This window comes from Chiloscyllium punctatum, chromosome 39 (genome assembly GCF_047496795.1).
Source record: "Chiloscyllium punctatum isolate Juve2018m chromosome 39, sChiPun1.3, whole genome shotgun sequence".
Taxonomy (NCBI): domain Eukaryota; kingdom Metazoa; phylum Chordata; class Chondrichthyes; order Orectolobiformes; family Hemiscylliidae; genus Chiloscyllium; species Chiloscyllium punctatum.
Genome location: NC_092777.1, coordinates 41,265,195 through 41,291,158, shown reverse-complemented (window position 1 = coordinate 41,291,158; position 25,964 = coordinate 41,265,195). Strand labels below are relative to the sequence as shown.

Here is a 25,964-nt window from a genome sequence, read left to right as displayed (position 1 = left end):
CTGATGTTTCTTTTTTTAGAATACCCATTAAGTGTATTTTTACTGTATTAGGAAATGTAATTGGCATTACAATTCTTGCTAGGTCACACTAAAGGACACAGCTGTGGTTAAGAGAGCAAAGACAAGTTCTATATTTCAAATATTTCATCCAATAAATATTAGCTGAAAATTATCTTGCTTTTTACAGAGTTTAATTTAAGCAATCCAACATAAAGCTTTAAACAGATATTTTGTTGATCTTGATCCTGGTACTCCAGGATCTGCCTGGTTCATTTCTGCTTTCTGCCTGCACTTTGTAGCACCAAATTTGGAACTTTAATTTTTTGGCAAATCTTTAAGTGATATATGTACATGGCTTCAACTCCCATTTATGAAAAATGTTGAATGATCACAGGATTGTAAAGGCATTGGAGCTGAGGAAAATGAATTGACATGAACAGGGGTTGAGAGCTTGAGGAATGGAAAACTGGGGGAGAACACATACAATCAGTAGAATGGGATTGGTGCAGATAGAAATGCAGTTGAAAAGATGTGTAATTGTAAGAGGGGAAATGAATCAGGAATTGGGTAGTCTGTGACATGTTGGGCAAAGCAACTTGCAGATTTTAGCTTTTCCTCTCTCTATTTCTCTTATCCTCGAACCATGCATTTGCCAAAATATGCAATCTGATCTTAACTATCATTGTGCAACAAAGATCATAGTTACATATTAACTTCAACATATGTGATGTGCTTTTCACTTAAAACACTCAGTCAATATTGCTCGATGGAAAAAACCCATTATCTTGCCTGTCATAAAGTTAGACCTGTAGGTGGTGCTGTGATAAATTTTTTATAAAGATTAAGAATGTTACATCTTCAAGTCTAGTGCCTCGCATTGAAGAAATTATAATAGTTGGAGCTTAAACATTTTCATTCCTTCTAATAGAACCAAACATAAAATTTCAGGCTGTGGGGAGATAGAAGTTCTTGGTTGACTTTCTCTGAAGAGATCATTTCCCTGTCTCTGATCTCCCAGCATTCCATCTTTCCCACTCCATCTTTCCCACTCCACCTCATCCATTCTTCTTTCTTGCATGCTTTCTTCCAGTTGTTCCCTACCACCATCTTCATTCTCTTGCTCTTAACTCCTTCCATCCTAAACCCTCCCCAACCCATATTCCACAACTGGATCCAATTATTCTCACAACAGCCTATCCTTTCAAACATGAATATTGTATTTGGTGAAATAGCATAAGAGATTGACTACTTCAAGGAATGGAACAGACACTTACTTCTCAATAGCATCATCTTTCTCCTTTGTAGCATCTGCATGGCTCCATTCCATTCGTCGTTTCTCCATTTCAACTGTCTCCAAACTCATTTGCAGTTCACGTATATTGTTTTCCAGCTCTCTAATCTGTTCTGAATGTAATTCCCTTACAGTAGCAAGTTTTGTATCTCTCTCACGAGCAAAACGATCCAATTCACAATGTCTAAAGAAATATTAGAGCTTTTAATTTCAAAGAAAAAGGCAGTTACTAAAATAAAAATGTTTCTTTATTTTGAGGGGAATGTGATGGCTTGATGCTACTATTGCTAGACTGTTAAACCAGAGATCAGGTGATGTTTTAGGGACCTGGCTTCAAACACTACCATGCCAGATAGCGGAAATTGAACTTAATAAAAATCTGTAATGGCCGCCATGGTTGATAATCAGAAAAAAACATTTAGTTCTCTAATGTCCTTTAGGAAAGGGATGGGTAATAAATGCTGGCCTAGCCAGCAATGTCCGCACCCAATAAATTAATTTTTAAAAATTTTGAACAATATGCTCATTAGTGGTGAAAATGTCTCTTGTTCATGAACATAGCAGGTTCCTGTAGGAAAAAAAACACAATTAAAAATTTTCCCAGCATGTTACAATTCATACCTCAACATTCACTAGAAAAAAAACCCTTGCAAATTTCTTCCCTAAAGAATGCTGTTAAATAGGCATCAATTAATAGAAAACGTGAAGTTAATTTTGGGTTGTAGATTAATAGAAAATGGAATATTTTTGAATTTCTCAAACCTGTTTCAATAGAGAATACGAACACAGAAAACACATCAACTCTACGTTCGATTGAAGTAATGGCCTCTTCTTTGCAGTTCACACCAATGCCACATAATATTAAAATATGTCAAATGGCTAGCAGTGCAATCCTTTAAAGGCATGCAGTTCATATAAAATACTTTTCAAAAAATTCAATAGCAGAATGAACTATTAGAACCATAAAATTGAGGTTTGATTTCAGAGCTGAGATAGTGGATCAAGAAACAAGCAGTTTCAGGCTCCGAAACTTTATCAAGAATAATTCGTGTTCAATGTAGTTGAGGACTGCATCAGATTTAGCTTAATGAAATCCACCATTTGAGCAGTCCAGAGTGATTCATTAGATTAGACTCCCTTGTTTGTGATATTGGAACAAGTGACCAAGGGACAGTGAAGACAGCTTCTTTAGGAAAATTTCAAAAGGAAGGAATACAATGTTCTCCAAACTTGTCTTAACTGAGAAAAGATTATTAGGACTCAGTGTTGACTCTTAAAATAGTACTCATAGATTTGGACATCATGTAATGACATTCTTAGCAACATTTGCATTTAATGTATATAAAGTACCGATATATAAAGGTAATGCATTTTGGTAAAACAAACAAGGGCTTACACAACCAAAAGAAGGGATTTGGTAGCACTGTAAAACAGAGAGACCTAGGGGTTCAGGTACATAAGTCTTTGATGTTTGCATCACACTTGGATAGGTGGTAAAGAAGGTGTTCAGCACACTTTCCTTCATTGCTCAGACCTTTGAGTATAGGAGTTGGGATGTTATGTGGAGGTTTTAGAAGACCTTGGTGAGACCTCTTCTGGAGGACTGTGTACAGTTCTGGTCGTCCTTTTATCGGGAGGATATTATTAAACTGGAGAGGGTTCAGAAGAGATTTACCAGGATGTTGCCAGGAATAGACAGTTTGAGTTATAGGAAGAGACTGGGACTTTATTCACTTGATCTTAGCAGGTTGAGAGATGACCTTATTGAGGTTTATAAAATCACGAGGGGTACAGATAAGGTGAATAGTAAGTGTCTTTTCCCTTGGGTGGGAGATTTCAAGACTAGAAAGCATATTTTTAAGGTGTGAGGGGGGAAGAGAGAGAGAGAGAGCGAGAGAAAGAGAAAGAGCAAGAAAAACAGCGAGAGAGAGAGAGAGAAAGAGATTTTTAAAAAAAGACTTGGGCCAATTTTTGTTTGACTCAGTAGTTTAGAGTTTCCATGTACAACATGGAAACAGACCCTTCGGTCCAACCTGTCCATGCCGACCAGATATCCCAACCCAATCTAGTCCCACCTGCCAGCACCCGGCCCATATCCCTCCAAACCCTTCCTATTCATATACCCAACCAAATGTCTCTTAAATGTTGCAACTGTACAGCCTCCACCACTTCCTCTGGCAGCTCATTCCATACACGCACCACCCTCTGCGTGAAAAAGTTGCCCCTTCGGTCTCTTTTATATCTTTCCCCTCTCACCCTAAACCTATGCCCTCTAGTTCTGGACTCCCCAACCCCAGGGAAAAGACTGTCTATTTATCCTATCCATGCCCCTCATAATTTTGTAAACCTCAATAAGGTCACCCCTCAGCCTCCGACGCTCCACGGAAAACAGCCCCAGCCTGTTCAGCCTCTCCCGATAGGTCAAATCCTCCAACCCTGGCAACATCCTTGTAAATCTTTTCTGAACACTTTCAAGTTTCACAACATCTTTCCAATAGGAAGGAAACCAGAATTGCACGCAATATTCCAATAGTGGCCTAACCAATGCCCTCTATAGCTGCAACATGACGTCCCAACTCCTGTACTCCAGACACTGACCTACAAAGGAAAGCATACCAAACGCCTTCTTCACTATCCTATCTACCTGCGACTCCACTTTCAAGGAGCTATTTACCTGCACTCCAAGGTTTCTTTGTTCAGCAATACTCCCTAGGACTTTACCATTAAATGTATAAGTCATCCTAAGATTGGCTTTCCCAAAATGAAGCACCTTGCATTTATCTGAATTAAACTCCATTTGCCACTTCTCAGCCCAATGGTCCATCTGGTCCAGATCCTGTTGTAATCTGAGGTAACTCTCTTCGCTGTCCACTACACCTCCAATTTGGGTTCATCTGCAAACTTACTAACTGTACCTCTTGTGCTCGCATCCAAATCATTTATGTAAATGACAAAAAGTAGGGCACCCAACACCGATCCTTGTAGCACTCCACTGGTCACAGGCCTCCAGTCTGAAAAATAACCCTCCACCACCACTCTCTGTCTTCTACCTTTGAGCCAGTTCTGTATCCAAATGGCTAGTTCTCCCTGTATTCCATGAGATCTAACCTTGCTAATCAGTCTCCCATGGGGAACCTTGTCGAACGCCTTACTGAAGTCCATATAGATGACATCTACTGCTCTGCCCTCAAAATCTTCTTTATTACTTCTTCAAAAAACTCAATCAAGTTTAATGAGACATGATTTCCCATGCACAAAGCAATGTTGACTATCCCTAATCAGTCCTTGCCTTTCCAAATACATGTACATCCTGTCCCTCAGGATTCCCTCCAACAACTTGCCCACCACTGAGGTCAGGCTCACCGGTCTATAGTTCCCTGGCTTGTCCTTACCACCCTTCTTAAACAGTGGCACCACATTTGCCACCTTCCAGTCTTCTGGCACCTCACCTGTGACAAATATCTCTGCAAGAGGCCCAGCAATTACTTCTCTAGCTTCCCACAGAGTTCTCAGGTACACCTGATCAGGTCCTGGAGATTTATCCACCTTTAACCGTTTCAAGACATCCAGCACTTCCTCCTCTGTAATCTGGACAGTGGAATGAAATTTCAGAGGACGTGGTAGATTCAGATATACTTATAACATTTAAAAGACATTTGGATGAGTACATGAATAAGAAATGTTTGGAGGGATTTGGGCCAAGTGCAGGCAGGTGGGACTAGTTTACAGTTGGGACGGGCTTGTTGGACCAAAGGGTCCGTTTCTGTGCTGAATGACTCTTTGGTTAATCCTCAGTATGGATGATATAAAGTCAAACGCCAAATAAAGAAGAAGTATTTTAACTTCAATTCAGATACATGCATTTGATTATTTTGCTTATTACAATCAACATAGACACAAATTATCAAATTTTGTTTCAAACATTGTAGCCATCACGACTTGACTATTTCAATGCTGTCCTGGCCAACTTTCAAACTACAGCTCACCCAAAATTAGTTTTGCTGCTATAATCCTAATTCACACAAGTCCTGTTCAACTTTCACTTCTATGTTCACTGATCACTGAAATAGCTTATGATTCAGGAACCCTTCTAATTTAAAAATGTCACCCTTGTTTTCAAATCCTGTCATAACTCAGCCATACCATCGTGAAAATATCCTCCAATCCTACAAACTAATGAGCTCTCAGACTCATTCTAATTTTGGTCTCTTGCACATTCACAATTTTCAATAATGGCAGGTTGACTGGTTTGATATATAAAATCAAGTTAATGTTGCATTCTACATGGCAAAGGCTACCTGCCAACCAATCAGCACTCCTCTCATACAGTATAAATTTTGTTTTACCCCTTTATTCTTATTCTTGTGAATTGTTCTGAAGCGTGAAAGTTGAGAAGTTTCAAATGTGTCTTTTCATGATCGCAATCTTGATTTCAGCCCACTGAAGTTGGCTGCTGACTATTAAATGGATGACACATTCATGGGTTTAGAAACATAGACACATTCAAAACATATTGACCACAGACAGCAAAGACTTCAACGTTTCCCCATTGCTACCTGTAAAAACTCCTTGAATGATGATCATTTATAAGAGTACAGCCACTTTGAGAGGTTTTGGTATGGATAAAGTATGTATTGAACTGTCACCTATCACCACCTCCCTGAAGTTAAATTGCCTGACAATACACACCATCAGGGAGGGGATTTGCATTGATAGAACTACATACCTGAAAAACAACATGCATGTATGTAAAATGGTTTTTAAAAACCCACTTTTATAGTCTCTCTAAGGTTTTTGGAAAATTCTCCAGAAAAGAGGCAGAGACATTTTGTCCAAAATTATTCAAATTTAGAAGGGGAACATGTCACTATATGTCTAAAGTTGTAGGTCTTGAGGATCTCAGTTTTCAGGAGAGGTTGTTCAGGGCCACTTAGTAAGTGTCTGAAGAACTTACTCCAGGGCTCAGATTCTTTGGCTTGTGTTGGGAATTGCTGGATCAAACCAGGAGCAAGAGTGAAGAAGGGTGTTTTGGGTTGGTTCCAGAGATCCACAAAGACACTTTAACATGGTTACTCATCTGCAATGGGGTGGGTGCATCAGGAAAAACTAATTGTGGAGCAAGAATTTTAACTACATTAAACCAATTACTTGAATATATCATGAGATTGATACCTGCTTCAGATGTGGGTAAAGAAGGGATAAATTTGTCCTTATTCAGAATGGTGGGTAGCAATGCATACTTCTGACAGAAGCGAACTGACGTTATGCCTTATTTTTGAGCCCGGGTTATCTAAGCAGTGCTTTAAGAAGGGCATTGTATGACACAATTCTTGGCAATGTATCCATTTAAAGGAGTGACTAGTAGTACTGAATTCAGAAGACAGCCTGATAATCATAAGTAGATGTGTTTACACACTCCGTACAATTCCAATACTATGTTTTACTTCTCTAAAAGGCTGAATGAATGGTTCCATAGAGGAGCCTTGAAGCTATTGCAGTGACAAATGATCAAACATTTGAGAAGAATTGGTGTGGCACTTATCTGGGATAAACAATACAATCCATAGCATATGACCCTACATAATAGATTTAAAATAAACACCTGTTGTAGAAATTTTAAATACCAACATTTCTGAAAGGGATAGCAATATCTTGAACCTACAATAGCACAGACAATATAAATCTCACCGACAGAGAATTGGAACTACTCAAACTATTTATGAAAAAATGTTATCATGAAGTTAGAAGGGCTGATTGAGTTCAGTGGGGGAGCACTTTGGGACCAGTGACTATAATCCTATTAGCTTTAAAATAGTGATGGAAAAGAATAGAGCAGATCTAAAAGTTGAAGTTCGAAAATGGAGGAAGGCTAACTTTGACAGTATGAGGCAAGATATTTCAAAAGCTGATTGGGGCAGATGTTCGCAAGCTAAAGGGACGGCTGGAAAATGGGAAGCCTTCAAAAATGAGATAACAGGAGTGCAGAGACAGTATATTCCTGTTAGGGTAAGTAGAAAGGCTGGTAGGTGTAGGGAATGCTGGATGACAAGAGAAATTGAGGTTTTGGTTAAGAAAAAGAAGGAAGCATATGACAAGTCTAGACAGGAGAGATTTAATGAATCCTTAGAAGAGTACAAAGGAACCTCGATTATCAGCATATCAATTATCTGAATTTCAGATTATCCGAAGGAGATCTTGAGGTCTCGATAGAGACATTACATCAATGAGCTGTTTCAACCCTGATCGCATCTTTTGTTTGCAGGTACGATGATTAAAACTAACTCGACTCACTGAAATGCTGCCGAGAATAGTCCTGAATAGTCCAGGCACCATCCGATCTCCTGTCCTCTCTCTCTCCCCGACTCTTTCCCTGGAGTGTACCATAAACCCCCTCCCCTTCCCCAGATAGGGTTAAGGAGAATCCAAAGGGTTTTTATAAATACATTAAGGACAAAAGGGTAACTAGGGAGAGTATAGGGCCCCTCAAAGATCAGCAAGGCGGCCTTTGTGTGGAGCCAATGGAGATGGGGGAAGCTACTAAATGAGTATTTTGCATCAGTATTTACTGTGGAGAAGGAAATGGGAGGTATAGAATATGGGGAAATAGATAGTGACATCTTGAAAAATGTCCATATTACAGAGGAGGAAGTGCTGAATGTCTTGATAAATCTGGTTAAATCTCCAGGACCTGATCAGGTGTACCCTAGAACTCTGTTTGAAGCTAGGGAAGTGATTGCTGCACCCCTTGCTGAGATATTTCTATCATCAATAGGTGAGGTGTCGGAAGACTGGAGGGTGGCTAACATGGTGCCACTATTTAAGAAAGGTGGTAAGGACAAGCCAGGGAACTATAGACCAGTGAGCCTGACATCCATGGTGGGCAAGTTGTTGGAGGGTATCTGGAAAGAAAGGCAAGGACTGATTAGGGATAAGCAGCATGGCTTTGTGCGTGGGAGGTCATGACTCACTAACTTGAGTCAATTTTTTTTAAGAAGTAACAAAGAGGATTGATGAGGGCAGAGCAGTAGACATGATCTATATGGACTTCAGTAAGGCGTTCAACAAGATTCCCCATGGCAGACTGGTCAGCAAGGTTAGACCTAATGACATACAGGGAGAACTAGCCATTTGGATACAGAACTGGCTCAAAAGGTAGTAGACAGAGGGTGGTGGTGGAGGATTGCTTTTCGGACTGGAGGCCTCTGACCAGTGGTGTACCACAAGGATCAGTGCTGGGTCCATTGCTTTTCATAGTTTATATAAATGATTTGGATGTGAACATAGGAGGTATAGTTAGTAAGTTTGCAGATGAAACCAAAATTGGAGATGTAGTGGACAGTGAAGGAGGTTACCTCAGATTACACTGGGATGTTGATCAGATGGGCTAATGGGATGAGAAGTGGCAGATGGAATTTAATTTAGATAAATGAGAGATGCTGCAATTTGGAAAAGCAAATCAGAGCAAGACTTATACACTTAATGCCAAGGTCCTGGGGGCTGTTCCTGAACACAGAGACCTTGGAGTGCAGGTTCATAGTTCCTTGAAAGAAGAGTCGCAGGTAAATAGGTTAGTGAAGGAGGCAATTAGTATGCTTTCCTCTATTAGTCATAACATTGAGTAAAGGAGTTGGGAGGTCACATTGCAGTTGTACAGAATATTGGTTAGGTCATTTTTGGAATATTGCGTGCAGTTCTAGTCTCTTTCCTACTGGAAGGATGCTGTGAAACTTCAAAGGGTTCAGAAAAGATTTACAAGGATGTTGCCACGGTTGGAGGATTTGAGCTTTAGGGAGAGGTTGAATAGACTAGGGCTGTTTTCCCTGGAGTGTTGGAGGCTGAGGGGTGATCTTATAGAGGTTTATAAAATCATGAGGGGCATGGATAGGATAAACAGACAAGGTCTTTTCCTGGGGGGGTGGGGGTGATTGGTGGGGGGGGGGGGGAGCGGTGGGGAGTCCAGATCTAGACGGCATAGGTTCAGCCTCCGACACTCCAGGGAAAAACAGCCCCAGTCTATTCAGCCTCTCCCTGTAGCTAAAATCCTCCAACACTGGCAACATCCTTGCAAATCTTTTCTGCACCCTTTCAAGTCTCACAACATCCTTCCGATAGGAAAGAGACCAGAATTGCACACAATACTTCAATAGTGGGGTTTGTTTTACAATAATCAATGATAATTTCATGGTTGCCATCACTGAAATTAGCATTTAACTCCAAAAAGTTATTCGCTGAATTTAAATTTTATTAGCTGTAACATGGGGGGGGAAATGAGGACTGCAGATGCTGGCGATCAGAGCTGAAACGGTGTTGCTGGAAAAGCGCAGCAGGTCAGGCAGCATCCAAGGAGCAGGAGAATCGACGTTTCGGGCATGAGCCCTTCTTCAGGAATCCTGAAGATTCCTGAAGAAGGGCTCATACCCGAAACGTCGATTTTCCTGCTCCTCGGATGCCGCCTGACCTGCTGCGCTTTTCCAGCAACACATTTTTAGCTGTAACATGCCCCAGGGAACTTGCCTGGATTTCTGGATTACTAATCCATTGACATAATCACTATGCCACCTCAATATGTGAGAAGGAAAGCAGTTAATTAAGAAACACTGCACAAAGTTGATGATCTAGTCATCTATCTAATTGTCATCAATGGGAGCTTTGTGTATGAGATTTGGTTGTTGCATTTCCTACATTATAACAATTATTATGCATTGAAAATATTTAAATAGTAAAATGTATTAGGATGACCTTAGGTTGTCAACAGTGCAATAAAAATATCAAATATGCACTTTTGCTTCACTGAAAAATATCTACTAAAATTACTGTTTTATGTACTTTAGATATCTGACAGTCATTCAAGGTAGGTCACCTGGTAGCTGGATGTAGAGTATTAATTTCTGGTGTGGGAGTCTGTTGCTGTATGTTGTACCTTGAAGGAGTCCCCTATAGAAAAGTTTAAGAACTAATATACAAGATGCTAGTTGCATACATTAAACTGCCTACAACCTGACATTCATAACACCCTCTTGGGACTTTGGAGACTAATGCTCTAATTATCATAAGCATAAATGCTACTGGCATTACATCCAAGCATAAGTACCTCATATATTCTTTCCAGTAAAACAATCAAAGCCATCTTTTAATTTTAACAGTTCCCTCATCCAGGTTTGTTGTCAGACTAAGTCACATGACATCCCTCATTTTTACCATAAATTTCACAGTCCAAAAACCTAACCGTATTATAAATCCCATATATAACTGCGGTGTTGTACTATTAACTTGTAACAGGAAGTGCTATAGAATTCAGCATGTATTCTCAAGGAGAGAATAAGTGCATAATGTGGTCCTGTGTTTATTTAATGCAGTCAAGATCACTAATTATTGACTGTGGATAGAGAGCATGCATTCCCGAATACATTCTCATGTGTGTGCTACTTTTACTTTGCTTAGTTAGGCTCAATAGGTTTCTATATACAGAGGAACCTCGATTATCCGAACAACACGGGCAGGGAGTATTTTGTTTGGATAATCGAATGCTGGATTACACAGTTTAGCCAAGCATCGGGACCTTGCAATCTTGTTCAAATAATCCAAAAATTGGATATTTGAATGCCGGATAATTGAGGTTCCTCTGTATACACTTGTGGCATTAATTAAACTGAACCAATGTGCCAGACGTCAATAAAACTTTAGGGGACATGCATGAAATTCAAGTCACAGTATATGAAGGAAAACTAAATAAGCTTACAAGAATGGCTAAGATAATATGCTTTTTCTCTTGTGTGGTTTATACATCATCTTAGACAATAAAATCATAAGTTTATAGGAGCAGAATTAGGCCATTCAGCCCATTGTTCTAATAAAAGTACATTTCTAGACTCTGAGACCTAGGATTCTGCTCCCCTCTCTTAATTAAATTCTTGACTTCCTGACTTACAGACTGCAAACCACCTCCACAATACCATCTCCACAATAATCCCCAACACCGGTACCCTGCAAGGCTGCATACTCCTTACAGACTCATGACTGTAAGGCAAATTCAGCTCTAACTCGATTACAAATTTGCTGATGACACCACTGTAGTAGGTCGGATCTCTAACAATGATGGCACAAAGTACAGGAAAGAGATAGAGAGCATAGTGGTGTGGTATAAAGGCAACAATCTCTCCCCTAATGTCAGCAAAATGAAGCAGCTGGTCATCAACTTCAGGAAGCAAAGTGGAAATCATGCCCCTGTCTGCATCAATGGTGCTGAGGTGGAGGTGGTTGAGAAATTTAAGCTCCTGGGGGTAGACATCACCAATCTGCCTTGGTCCATCCACGATGATGCTACGGTCCAGAAAACATACTAACAACTCTACTTCCTCAGAAGGCTAAGGAAATTTGGCATGCCTACATTTTTATAGATGCGCCATTGAAAACATCCTATCTGTACACATCACAACTTGGTATGGCATCTGGTCTGCCCAAGATTGCAAGAAATTACAGAGTTGTAAATGCAGCCCATTCCTTCACAAAAACCAAGCTACCTTCCATCAACTCAGTCTACACTTCTCACTACCTAGGGAAAGCAATCAACATAATCAAAAATCCCTGCCGTACTCTCTTCCACCAGGAAGAAGTTACAAAGGTTTGAAAACATATGCCAACACAGATTCAAGAATAACTTCCTCTGCTATGATCAGACCTATGAATGGACCTCGCATATATGAGAGTGATCTTTCACTGTGCCTTCTCTGTAACTGTAACACAATATTCAATATTCTGTTCTATTACCTTACATAAGTGCATCAGGGTATGATGAGCACGCAATACTTTTCACTGTTCCTCAGTATATGTGGCAATAATAAATCAAGTCAAACTATTTGATCAAGCTGATATGTTTCTCAACTCCATTCTCCTGTCTTCTTCCTATAAACCTGGATCTCCTTGCTATCAAGAACCCATCTATTTTTGTTTTAAAAACATTCAAATGACTTGGCCTCCACAGCCTTCTGCCATAATGAGTTCCACAGATTCACCACCCTCTGGGTTTTAGACCTGTGGCATTTTAAAATTACAGTTTTGCAGCAGACACATTAGTGAAAACAGCAGGCATTACTGGCCAGGATTTTGTGTTCCCACAGTCCTGAATAGGTCAGGAACACTTATGGTAAACTCTCCAACTCAGTGCAGAGCATCTTGATATCCACTGCTGGCATATTCATATCCAGAAGCACTGAAGCATGACATTTTGGCAGTGTGTCTGTGAGAAAATGGAAGATACCTGTCTTCAAAAACCAATCAGCTTAAAGTTACCACAATGATTAAGATAGTTTATGCATGTGTTAGGGAAGCAGGAACTGTTGTGAGGTTTTCAGGACTAAAAGAGAAGAGAAATCATATGTTTAAGCCATCAAAGTCTTACCACTCCAGCCCATCACTGCAAAACAACTGTAGTAAGAGGAGAAAGTCATAAATACTGGGTAAAAATAAAATAGTGCAGACTTTGAAAATTTGAAACTGATACACTTGATAGAATTTTCAACAAGTTTTTCCAGGTCCATGGATGACATCAATGACGCAAATGACATCTTTAAAAATTAACTTCAAAGAAAGCTAATTCCTGAATGACGTTTAACTTAGTTTCTAGGTGTTGATTTACTATATAAGACTAAATCAGAGTGAAAGAATTATAGGTTTAAGATTAGGTAAAATTCTTTTTGAAATGTCCCAAGGAACTCTACTTACAAATTAATGGCATTGATTGTTTTTGCTAAATAAACCTTGATCTGTGTTTGATACAACATCCCATTAATAACAACTAAAACCCATAACAACCTAATCTGGTGTTGGCAACTTTAGTTGAGGGCACTATGAGAAGAAATTATTGTAAAGTTGACCTAGTGAACCCACAGATTAACATCCCATCCAAAAACCCGGCACCTCCCACACACATATTAGCTAGCTGTCGTTAGCTGTCCCTTGATCTATTCAGTTGCAAGTTTGCCATGAGCCTTCATGTAGGAGAAAGTGAGGACTGCAGATGCTGAAGATCAGAGCTGAAAAATGTGTCCCTGGAAAAGTGCAGCAGGTCAGGCAGCATCCAAGGAGCAGGAGAATCGACGTTTCGGGCATAAGTCCTGAAGAAGGGCTTATGCCCGAAACGTCGATTCTCCTGCTCCTTGGATGCTGCCTGACCTGCTGTGCTTTTCCAGCAACACATTTTTCAGCTATGAGCCTTCATGTGACTGAATAGCTGATTCCCAGACTGCAGATCTTTGAGCATATGGAACAGGACATACCACATGATGTGGGATTTAGAGCACAGAATTTGTTTCCTTTACTACTTATTTTTGCTTCAATGCTGTGTCTCACTATTAAGGAAATTTGACTCAAAGCATAACAGAACTTGATGGACAAATTATTGCCATCTTTAAAGTTTTGTTGCAAGTTCCTTCCAATCATTAATGTCAATGTTGTTGCACTTCAAGGAGAATTTGAGCATTTTCTTTGTCCTCCCCTGGAACACTGGTCATCTGAGAGCACAAAGAACAGAACATGGCAGAGAAGATGCTTTTCAGCCATGCTGATGCAGCGCCTGATCCATCATAATTGGTTTTGCAGTTATGATGGCCTTTGTTTTGTAGAAGGCCAAGGTGGTACAGTTGATCCAGTGTTGCATCACTTTATTATTGGTGGCCTTTTGAAAGATAACTATGGAAAGTGCTTAACATATTTCCTTCAACATATTTGAAAGATATAATAGTTGACTGACCAGGTCTGAATTTTTAAAAAAATTAATTCATGGGATATGATGTCACTCGTTGGGTCAGCGTTAGAGAACAGTAAAGGCCCTTCAGCTCCCAGTGTTGTGCTGGGCTTTTATCCTACTCAAAAATTAGACTAACTGACACACCCTTCACTGTACTATCTTCCATGTGTCTATCCAAGAGTCGCTTAAAAGTCCCTAATTAATCTGACTCTACTAACAACTGCCTGCAGTGCATTCCACACATCTACCATTCTCTGTGTAAAGAACCTACCTCTGATATAACATTCCTCCAATGATCTTAGAATTATGACCCCTTATGATAGCCATTTCTGTCCTGAGAAAAAGTCTCTGGCTGTTCACTTTATCTATGCCTTTCAACATCCTGTACACCTCTATCAAGTCACCTCTCATCCTTCTTCACTCCAATGAGAAAAGCCTTCGCTCTCTCAACATTTCTTCATAGGACATGCCCTCCAGTCCAGATAACATCCTGGTAAATCTCCTCTGCACCCTCTCTAAAGTTTCCACATCTTTCCTATAATGAGGTGACCAGAACTGAACACAATATTACAAGTGTGGTCTAACCAGGGCTCTATGGAGCTGCAACAACCATTCCTGCCCCTGTATTATTCAAGTCTCCTTAAATGGCCAGAACATCATAGTTCCAAGTCCTGATCCATGCTCTGAGTTCATTATCCTTATTCCTTATACATTAAAATAGTCACTTCAACCCATTACACTGACTATACCTTTGCCCTATCAAGTGCCTATCCCTTCTCACAGACTCTCTGCATGCTGTATCTGGCTGTTCACTCCCTACTCCATCACCTGATATGTAGCTCAGGTTCCTAACCTCCTGCCAATGTAGATTAAACCCACCCAACGAGGTCTAGCAAACCTCCCACCCAGGATATTGGTGCCCCTCCAGTTCGGGAGCAACCCGTCCTTCTTGTACAGGTACCAACTTCCCCAGAAGGTATCCCAATGATCCACATACCTGAAGCCTTCCCTCCTATATTAGCCCTGCAGCCATGTGTTCATCTGCTCTCGCTCTCTATTCCTAGTCTCACTAGCCTGTGGCACTGGTAGCAATCCTGAGATTACTACTCTGTTCATTCTGCATTCTAGTTTCCAAACTAATTCCCTAAATTCTATTTTTAGATCCTCCTCCCTTTCCCTACCTGTCGTTTGTACTGATATGTACCACAACTTCTGGCTGCCCTCCCTTCCCCTTACTTCAAGAAATCCCTGGCCCTAATACCCAGGAGCCAACATACCATCCACGAATCTCGCTTGGCACCACAGAATCTCCTGTCTATTCCTCTCATGATTGAATTTCCTATCACTATCACTCTCCTATTCTCCCCCCTTCCCTTCTGAGCCAGAGCCAGTCTCAATGCAAAAAACCTGGCCACTGTGATTTTTCCCTGGTAGGTCGAATTTATTGCCGATCTCTAGTTGCCCTTCAGAAGGTGTTGGTGAGCTGCCTTATTAAACTGCTGCAGTCTATATTTGGTTGGTAGACCTATAATGCCAATGGGGAGGGAGTTCCAGTATTTTGACCCAAGGAAACAGTACACACAGCTACCACTGAGCATCAGTGATGGTTAAAGTGGATATTTGTTAATGTGGTCTGCTTTGACTTGGCTGGTGTTGAGTTTTTTGTAGCTTCACTAATCTAGGTAAGTCGGAAGTAGTCCACTGCACTCCCGACTTGTGCTCGGCCAGGTTTTGTGGAATCATGAGGCAAGTTATTCACCGCAGCGTTCCTAGCTTCAAACCTGCTCTTGAAGCCACTGCATTTGTATGGCTAGTCCGGTACAACATGAGAGAGTTTTGCCTTTGCAAACATTCAAGATTAGGCCTTGTATGAAAAATTGAAGAGACCAACAGCCCGCAATAACACAGCAAGCACTCTCAAATCATAGGTGATGTATGTCCATGGTTTCAATGTTAGTTTTGGCAGAGAGGAGATGCTGTCACGCTAGCATTTAAGTTATTGGCATGCTGCAGTGTTCCAGCAAAGCCCAACATAAGTTGGAGGAAGGCACCAAATGTTTCATTTCGATATTTTCAAGCCTTGAGGGTTCAACAACTTCAGACCATGTAGTGTGTCATCCATTTTGATTTCTCCTCCCACAAAGTAACTTGTTTGCTTGTGTTTGCTCCCAGCAGAACTGATCTATTTTCTGCCATTAACAATCACCAGTAGCATCCCCCCCTTCATCTACATTTCTTCTCCATTACCACTAGTAGTTCCTTTGCCTTTTGTTTCAGGGCTCGTTCCCAACTGCTCCACTTACTCCTCCATTCAACTTTCCTACAGCATAAGCAACATCAATTTCCCAGCTTCCTCTCTCTACAGTTTTGAAGAAATGTCTTATTGGATTTGAAGCATTATCTCTGTTTCTATCTCCACAGATGTTGCCAGATCTGCTCAGTGTCTCTAGCATTTCTGTTTTATTTCACTATACTGTGTGCCTTACAGGGCCTAGTTTTAACATTTTATCTGAAAGTGGGACCTCCAACAGGACTATTGTACTCCCTCAATACTGCTTTGAATTATCAGTATTGTCTCCCTGAGGCTTGAATCCTTAATTTCTGACTCAGATACATGGATTTATCTTCTTCCAACTGACATTTCTGTAAAGTTGACAGTAAGTAATGTTTAATGTAGTTAGTTTCCTTCCCTTACCAAATCCCCTGCTCCCTTATGATTCCATAGGTGCTGGTCATCACAAGTATCTCGCTTGACATCCATATATGAGCACTCCAAACACAGGTTTCCAGTTAGCAATAATAATTGAAACATTAGTTTGAAGGGGGTGAAGCTCAGTGCTTCATTCTTGTTGCTATTTCAAAAGAGATGGGTTAAGAGACCAAAACCCAGAGAACCTAGATCCTATACAGGTATGATCATGTGGAAGAGCTACTCACCAGGTCAGGGAGTCATAGAAATGTACAGCATGGAAACGGACTCTTCGGTCCAATCCTTCCATGCCGACCAGATATCCCAACCCAATCCAGTCCCACCTGCCAGCACCCAGCCCATATTCCTCCAAACCCTTCCTATTCACATACCCATCCAAATGCCTCTTAAATGTTGCAATCGTACCAGCAAAAAGAAAAAAAAATCAATCTCAGGGAGACCACTTAGTTGTTGCACAGTGCACAAAGTATTTGAAGAGATTCAGGAGAAGAGCAAACAACTAAGCTGTTTATCTAACTGCTACATACAATAAAATGCACTCTTGGGAAATCAGTCTTTGTGAATTTTAGCTTTACAATCATAAAATTATTAAATATTGTTAGTAAAACTACTTACTGTCTTAAACAGTAATACTGTTCTGTCTTACAATGTAAATGTTAAGTACTGAAACGACAAGGCAGGACTGAAATTCACATAAATCTGGGAGCAACTAAACCAATTACTGCTTGCATAATGCCGTATTAAAGTGGATCAATGAGAATCTGACCTACTTTAACACACAAAAGCAATGTTCGCACTACAGTCAGAATAATCTGAATCCAGTGTAGAAGTAGTCAACTTGTTTTTCTTTCATTTCTCTGCATTAATATTTTTCACTGCAACCTTCTGGAAATCAGGGTTCTATAATAATTTAAGTTACAATCCTATTGGTGATTCAGTACCAAGATTATTCTATATACAACTACAATGCAGCTTCCAACTCCCCACCCCGCACTGAGATGTGCAGCAACAGAATAAACACCAGCAAATTTGACAAGGACTGGGAACTGGTTCTTTACACATAATGCTTGATCTTTGAGACAGAAAGTTAGTGTTCCATTAAAAGTTGATGCAGTGGCACCCTCTCATCTCTCAAGTTAGAAGGTCTTGAATTAAAGCTTTGCTCCAGAATTTCATCAAATCATGTGAGTTGACATTTCAGTGCATTACTGAAATAGTTAATCATTCTGAGAAGTTTGTTACTTTACGAACAACCTGTTTAATTTATGTAGGGCCTTTAATATAAAATGTCCCAAGGTGATTTTGTATTAGGATAGTTATGAACTAAAATTTGATATGCCACATGAGGGAAGATTATGACACATGATCAAAATTTGGTGAAACAGGTAGGATTTAGGGAACGTCTTAAAAGTGTGATAAAGGAGCAAAATATTCTCATCATTTAGGAATCGGCATTTTTAAAGTAGAAGTAAACACACGTTAGTTTTCACCAAAAACTAAAAGCGATCAAAAAGTCATTTGGAACACTGAAGTAAATACATAATTTCCAAGAAAATGTGTGATTTCAGTCCCCAGCAGAATAGCTGTGGTGTTAATTTATGAAATGTTTACAAAATGGAACTCTTATGCTATACAGAGAAACAGACTGTCAGCAACTTGTTTTCCAGTTCAGAAGAATAATTTCACCTTACTGAAAAAGGTTTTAGCTTGAGAACTCTTTGTTGTGAGCGTTTCGGAAGAAGTTTTCAAGTTGTCAAAACTGAAAAGAAATTTGGGCCTATTGAGTTGGGAGGAAGCCTTGAGGCCATGAAAAATGGAAAGGAAGAGTCAGTTAGGTTAGGAAGTACAGAGTTAAAAGTAAAAAGTGATACTTCACTGGGATTGAGAATCTAGAAAGAATATTACTGTGAAAAAGACTGAATTGTTCTTTTTGCTATTGATGATAAAGTCTTTATAAACTGTAATTTATATAGCTTTACTTGTCTTTTTTTTCTGCTTTTGTTTAATAAGCTTTGATCAGATCTATTTTGGTAATGTGGTAAGGACAGAAATCTGACTTGATGGTTTCTCAAATGGTGTTCCAGGAAAGATGAGCTTGTTCAATGATGGTGGAGAAAGATAAAAATTTATAAAGGACAAAAAGATCAAAAATTGTTCCTGTTTGAAAAAAAAATCAGACGACAGTTTTACTTGTCTTTTAAGTGAGTGCAAAATATCCCATGCACGACTGCTAAAGGAACAATGGAGTTCTGTTCTGGCTAACACTGATCCCTTAAATACGACTGCCAAAGCAGATTAACTAATAATTTATCTATGTTTGCTGCACTTGCTGAGCACAAAGTGATTACCATGTTTGCTGGCCATAAAACTGAAATGCTTAAAAGGATATTTTGATGATGTTAAAAATTCTATATAGCAGTTTCCTTTGCTCCCACATTTTTTAGGATGAGATGCAGATATTCAATGCTACATCCATTGCTTAAATATTTTCATCCCCACTCACACCCTGGGCTCTCCTTCTCTTCTCTTCACACTGTGGGGATTTGTCCCATGTCCCCCCTGCCACCACTGAAGCCAGGTTCAAAATTGCGTGTCCTTCCCTACACTTGTGTGGTAATGCTTGCACATAGGTCACACGTAAAGTCCACATTTAGAACTGTGCCTTCTCTAATCTTTCATTTTCTACAGGCAAGCATCATTCACCAGCGAAGAAAGGAATTTATTGAATTGAATTAGCCTTATTGTCATATATACTGAAATGAGTACAGCAAAAGGTTTACAAGTCACCACTTATGACCCTCTCTTAGGTAAAAGGTACCTAAATATGGATTCTTCAGTACAAGTTCTTAGAGGAAAAAAAACATAGAAAAATAAAGAAATAAAAAGTCCAACATTACAAATCATATGAATAAATTATAAAATAGAGAAATAAAAACTTCTGATCAACAGTCTTGCAAACCTGACCACACTGGCCCCCAGCCCGTGCTGGGTCTTGACTCCAGACCATGCTGGGGTGTAACTCCAGGCTGGGAGACACTCTGGAATCACTTCAAGGCCAGACGTTCACACTGAGGACACGCTGGGCCAAAAGACTGCCATAGGCTACCACAAAGCCTATGACAGTAGCGGCAGGCACAGAGCCCGCACCCCTGGCAGCAGGTACAGAGCCCTCACCCCTGGCAGCGGCGGCAGGCACAGAGCCCACACCCCTGACAGCAGCGGCAGGCAGAGAGCCCGGAACCTGGCCGCAGCGGCAGGCACAAAGCCCGCAACCCTGGCGACAGCAGCAGCAGCAGGCACATAGCCCACACCCCTGGCAGTGACCATAGGCACAGAGCCCGCACCCCTGGCAGCAAGCACAGAGCCCACACCCCTGGCAGCAACGGCAGGCACAGAGCCCAGACCCCTGGCAGTGGCAGGCACAGAGCCCAGACCCCTGGCAGCGGCAGGCAGGCACAGAGCCCGCAACCCTTGCAGTGGCGGCAGGCACAGAGCCTGCACCACTGGCAGCAGCAGGCACACAGCCCGCACCACTGGCACCAGCAGGCACAGAGCCTGCACCCCTGGCACCAGCAGGGGCAGCAGGCACAGAGCCCACACCCCTGACAGCAGTGGCAGGCACAGAGCCCGCAACCCTGGCAACAGCAGCAGCAGGCACATAGCCCACACCCCTGGCAGCGACCATAGGCACAGAGCCCACACCCCTGGCAGCGACCATAGGCACAGAGCCCGCACCCCTGGCAGCGACCATAGGCACAGAGCCCGCATCCCTGGCAGCAGGCACAGAGCCCACACCCCTGGCAGCAGGCACAGAGCCCACACCCCTGGCAGCAACAGCAGGCACAGAGCCCGCAACCCTGGCGATGGCAGGCACAGAGCCCGCACCACTGGCAGCAAGCAAAGAGCCCACACCCCTGGCAGCAACGGCAGGCACAGAGCCCAGACCCCTGGCAGCAGCAGGCACAGAGCCCAGACCCCTGGCAGCAGCAGGCAGACACAGAGCCCGCAACCCTGGCAGTGGCAGCAGGCACAGAGCCCGAACCCCTGGCAGCAGCAGGCACACAGCCCGCACCACTGGCAGCAGCAGGCACACAGCCCACACCACTGGCGATGACGGCAGGCACAGACCCCGCACTCCTGGTGACGGCAGGCACAGAGCCGACACCCCTGGCAGCAGCGGCACGCACAGAGCCCGGACCCCTGGCAGCAGCGGCATGCACAGAGCCCAGACCCCTGGTGACAGCAGGCACAGAACCCGCACCATTGGCGACAGCAGGCACAGAGCCTGTTCCCAAAGCGACAGCAGGCACAGAGCCCGCACCCCTGGCAGCAGCTGCAGGCACAGAGCCCAAACCCCTGGTGACAGCAGGCACACAGAGCCCACACCCCTGGCAACAACAGGCACAGAGCCCGGACCCCTGACAGCAGCAGCAGGCGCAGAGCCCACACCCCTGGTAGCAGGCGCAGAGTCCAGTCCCTTGGTGGCGGCAGGCACAGAGCTCAGACCCCTGGTGACGGCAGGCACAGAGCCCGCACCCATGGCGACAGCTAGGCACACAGAGCCCAGACCCCTGGCAGCAGCAACAGGCACAGAGCACGCACCCCCAGCTGGCACAGAGCCTGCACCCCTGACGACAGCCGGCACAGAAGCCCAGTCCCCTGGCAGCAGCTGCAGTCACAGAAGCCCGCGCCCCTGGCTGTCGCTGCAGGCACAGAGCCCACACCCCTGGCTATCGCTGCAGGCATTGGGCCCGCGCCCCTGGCTGTCGCTGCAGGCACAGAGCCCGCACCCCTGGCAACAGCAAACAGAACCCAGACCCCTTACATTGGGCACAGAGCCCGGACCCCTGACAGCCCAGCAGGCACAGAGCCCACACCCCTGGTAGCAGACGCAGAGCCCAGTCCCCTGGTGGCGGCAGGCACAGAGCCCAGTCCCCTGGTGGCGGCAGGCACAGAGCCCAGACCCCTGGCAGCAGCAGCAGGCACAGAGCCTGCACCCCTGGCAGCAGGTACAGAGGCCAGTCCCCTGGTTGCAGGCGCAGAGCCCAGTCCCCTGGTAGCGGCAGGCACAGAGCCCGGACCCCTGGCAGCAGCGGCAGGCACTGAGCCCAGACCCCTGACAGCAGCGGCAGGCACTAAGCCCACACCCCTGGCAGCAGCGGCAGGCACCAAGCCCACACCCCTGTCAGCAGCAGCAGGCACAGAGCCTGCACCCCTGGCAGCAGGTACAGAGGCCAGTCCCCTGGTTGCAGGCGCAGAGCCCAGTCCCCTGGCAGCGGCAGGCACAGAGCCCACACCCCTGGCAGCAGCAGCAGGCATGGAGCCTGGACCCCTGGCTTTTAGAGCATGGTGGTGACAGTGGGCATTCATGCCATTGTTGATGTTCCAGAGGTGGGATTCCTTGGGTACTGGACCACCTTCCAGTCACCTTACAGAAACCCTGAAGCCATGCTTCAGACCCCAGTTTGAAAAGATGATGAATTCTTATTTGTGCAATTTCTTTTTATCCTTATTGTAATTCAAAATGGCACTGACTGTGGCAACAAAACACTTTTCACTGTATTTTCAAAGATATATGTGACAATTAATCATTCAATCAATGCCAATATTAAATTTGATGCTTTGTACTTATAGCTTTTAAAATAATTTGTTGGATTTGTTTCCTAAGTAGGCTGCGATCAGTCATGAATGAATCTTTAGTTCAGATATTGCTGGAAACTTAAATAGTATATAAAAAGCAAACAGAGAAACCTAGTAGGTCTGGCAGGTATTGAGGACAGAGATACAGAATTAATAATTCAAGTCTGTTATGACTCTTCTTTAAAACTCTAGTTCATTCTTATTTCAGATCTCCAGCATTTGCAGTCATTTTTTTTTAAACTCACAGGGTATGTTGGGCCAGCAATTTACTGCTGAGCATTCTCAGATATTTCAGGATTATTGGCTGTAAGATTTTAATATCTGCAGCTTCCTAAAAAACCATAAACATGTGAAAGGATTCATGATCAGTCTCATTTCTGTATTAATTCACTATGGAGGTAGAATGAAGATATAGGTAGGAAGTTGAGAAATTGGCAGTGCTCCCAGAGTATGGAGAGGAACGCCAGCCAGTTACCAACAGAATTTGAACAGGCTTGTCAGCGAAGACCTTCAATCATCCATTTGAATTCACTGGCTGCCGAGAGTGTCTTTCAGCAGTGCAAGTAGTAAGAAGGCTCCCAAAACTAATCAGGCTAACAAACCCTCACTGAGGAATACAAACTGGAATGCAGGCAGTAAATAGCAGTGAAAAGTTACATGAAAATCATTGTAAAGTAAGTGAAAAAATGATTGGAGATTCCACATGATTACAAGAAAGGAAAAGTAAAACAGGAAAAATATTAAAACAGATATTTAACTTTCATGTTTTAATATCTGCAATATGAATATCTAACAAAATGTGATTCTGCATCTGTAAAATCATCATGCAGTTGGTTCTGATTTAATGTGATAGTTCCATTCTTGTGTGATCTCACATTATAAGAAAATCGCACAATAGCCATGCCATTTAAACTAATGGGGCTGGAACTGCATTATAGTCAATACAGGTAAAGAAAGTTCTCATTCTACAAATAATGGTCTAAACCCTTCATTCGTGTTAGAGCCAATTCCCACTGGAGAAACAAATGTAAGAGCAGAACCAACTATATTCAAGATCAGATATGTTGTTTGGCAGTAATTATCTCACTGTGGTTTTAAAAACTCTTATTCTTCACTGTTGAAGGCCCTCACCCACCTTCCACATGAACCCTTCACTATTCATTTATGCCCTACACTTCACATATACTCATCTGCGACCGCATCCACAAACTTGCTGCTGTACTCCTTTACCAACCACCCTAATCTATGCACTCACCTTACCACATTTATTTTTTCTCAATAGCTGTTAAAGTGGCTTTGGGATTTTAAAGTATAGATGGTTACAGATATAGTCACAAAAGGGGTGTAGTGTCTGCACGATTTGGTCTGGTGCTGCCTGCACGTATTTTCTTGAGATTTATTCTACATTGGATGTTTAGGTGGAAAAGTCCTGGGAAAGTGAGCAACGTGTTGGCTGATCTGGGTCAGAAATAGTGATTTCAATCCAAACACAAGAGATTTGGGACCATAATTTAGATTTCTTTAGCAGATTGACCCACTAAGTTGTCTGCCATGTTATGATATTTATAAGATAATGGGCATGTATTTTTAAACATAATATATACGGAAACTGAGGCTGTTTTATAAACAAATATTTGAAACTACAGTGTTAACAGACTCTCTCTTCTGGGCGGCTATGTAATTTTGTATTTCATACGACAGGTACCAACTGATGACTTGAAGAATATAAATTTTAATAAATGCACTTACTTGCGTTGGAATATTTCTTCTTCTTTTTTCAATTTAATTTCCATTCTATTTACTTTGTCTTCCAGTTCCTTGATCCTGTTGGACAGATCGAGAAACTCAGAATAAAACTTCTTGTTTCCTGTAGAATCACTCAAAGATCTATATAGCTCAAAACTTTAAGGAATTGGAGCTTCAAATTCACGTTGTAATGGGGGTAACATTTTAAGTGATAGTTTTTATGACCCCAACGATCGAGCACTTAATTCATTGCAAACCTTTCAGACCCAGACAGAGAAACCTTATTACATGATAGATTAAACGGTAACTGTAGCAATGATCAGTTCATACTTTCCTCAAAAAGTTTTGATTTGGAGATGCCGGTGTTGGGCTGGGGTATACAAAGTTAAAAATCAACTTCGTGTTGTGTGATTTTTAACTCAAAATTTAAATGTGATGACTTAAAGAGACTCCATTCTTCAAAAGGGTCACAGGACTTGAAATGCTAACTTTGTTTTCTCTCCACAGATCCACCAGCAATTTCTGTTTTTGTTTGTTTCAGATCTCCAGCATTCACAATTCTTTATTTTATTCCAATCATATTCATGTTGCATGTTCATACAAAAGCATTCAGAGCAAGAATGTCTCATTTTCCCAATGAACTTGCTCGGAGACTAATCATGTTACATTTACTAAAGTAGCACAGAACATAAACTGCATCTCATTTCTAGTTTGGGATTTCACGCTAGATGAAGTTATCTACAATACAATAATGATCAGGGCTAAAAAGTTGTCTCCAGCACTTATTTTAATCAATTGAGTGGGGCAAGAACAGGAATTTTGCAGATCAGTTTTTCTTTCACATTGGTGAATGCTTTCATTTGTTTTTTAATATCCTCAGGCTATTCTAAAACAAACAGTTTAAATGTTTCCCACTGTAATGCTTAATGCTGTTCAATATTAAATAAAAAGTTTATTTCTTCTTTAACTGTAAGATATTTACACAAGAACACAAGAAAAAAAAAGCAAGATCAGGCCATATAGCTGTCAAGCCTGAGTGTCAGGTTCTCCATATCCCTCGATTTCCCGAGAACAAGATTCTGTCTATGCCAACTGCAAATATATTCAAAATCCAGCATCCATAACGTCCTGGGATAGAAGATTCCAAAGATACACAACTTGCTACTCAAAACATTTCTCCATATCCCAGTTCTAGATGATTGCCCTCATATCCAGAGACTGGATCAGTGTTCTAGATTCCCCAGCCAGCGGAAACAACCATGTAATTACACTGTCTAGCCCCTTCATAACCTTGTCATTCTAAATGGCAGAGAATTGACTGAGAAGCTCATCAAATTATGTAACTCATTCGTTAAAAAATCAATTATAAAAAGAGACCAAACCTATTGACTAACTGTATAATGATAGTTGAGCAAGTAACAGCCAGGAAGATACTATTTAACTGATTTCCTTAATTTTTTTTTAAGGAAGCAACATTGAAAGAGAATTAAAGGAAAGTTGATAATGCTCTGCACCAAAAGCTCCAGACCACAGAACATATAAGAAGAACATAGAAAAGTATTCTAAAGGCTCTGGAAGAGTCCATGCAGATTGAAGGGTAGGTAATGTTACTCCAATATTCAAAAAGGGAGGTAGAGAGAAACCAGGGAATTATAGACCAGTAAGCCTAACATTGGTAGTGGGGAAAATTCTGGAATACATTATTAAGGACTTTATAGCGGAGCATTTAGAAAGCAGTGGCAGAATCAGAGTCAGCATGAATTTATGAAGAGGAAATCATACTTGACAAATCTGTTGGAATTCTAAGAAGATGTAACTAGTAGAGTTGACAA

General features: G+C 41.8%; 1 protein-coding gene across 2 annotated transcripts in view; it reads right to left on the bottom strand.

Moving 5' to 3' along the window:
* ccdc57 (coiled-coil domain containing 57) overlaps positions 1–25,964 on the bottom strand; it is a 183,516-nt gene that overhangs the window by 95,087 nt on the left and 62,465 nt on the right. For both annotated transcript variants that reach the window (XM_072558516.1, XM_072558517.1), the window contains 2 exons: positions 24,136–24,210; positions 1,275–1,475 (listed from right to left, as the gene is read on the bottom strand). In XM_072558516.1, coding sequence (XP_072414617.1) covers positions 1,275–1,475; positions 24,136–24,210 — 276 coding nt within the window. The remainder of the gene's footprint in view (positions 1–1,274; positions 1,476–24,135; positions 24,211–25,964) is intronic.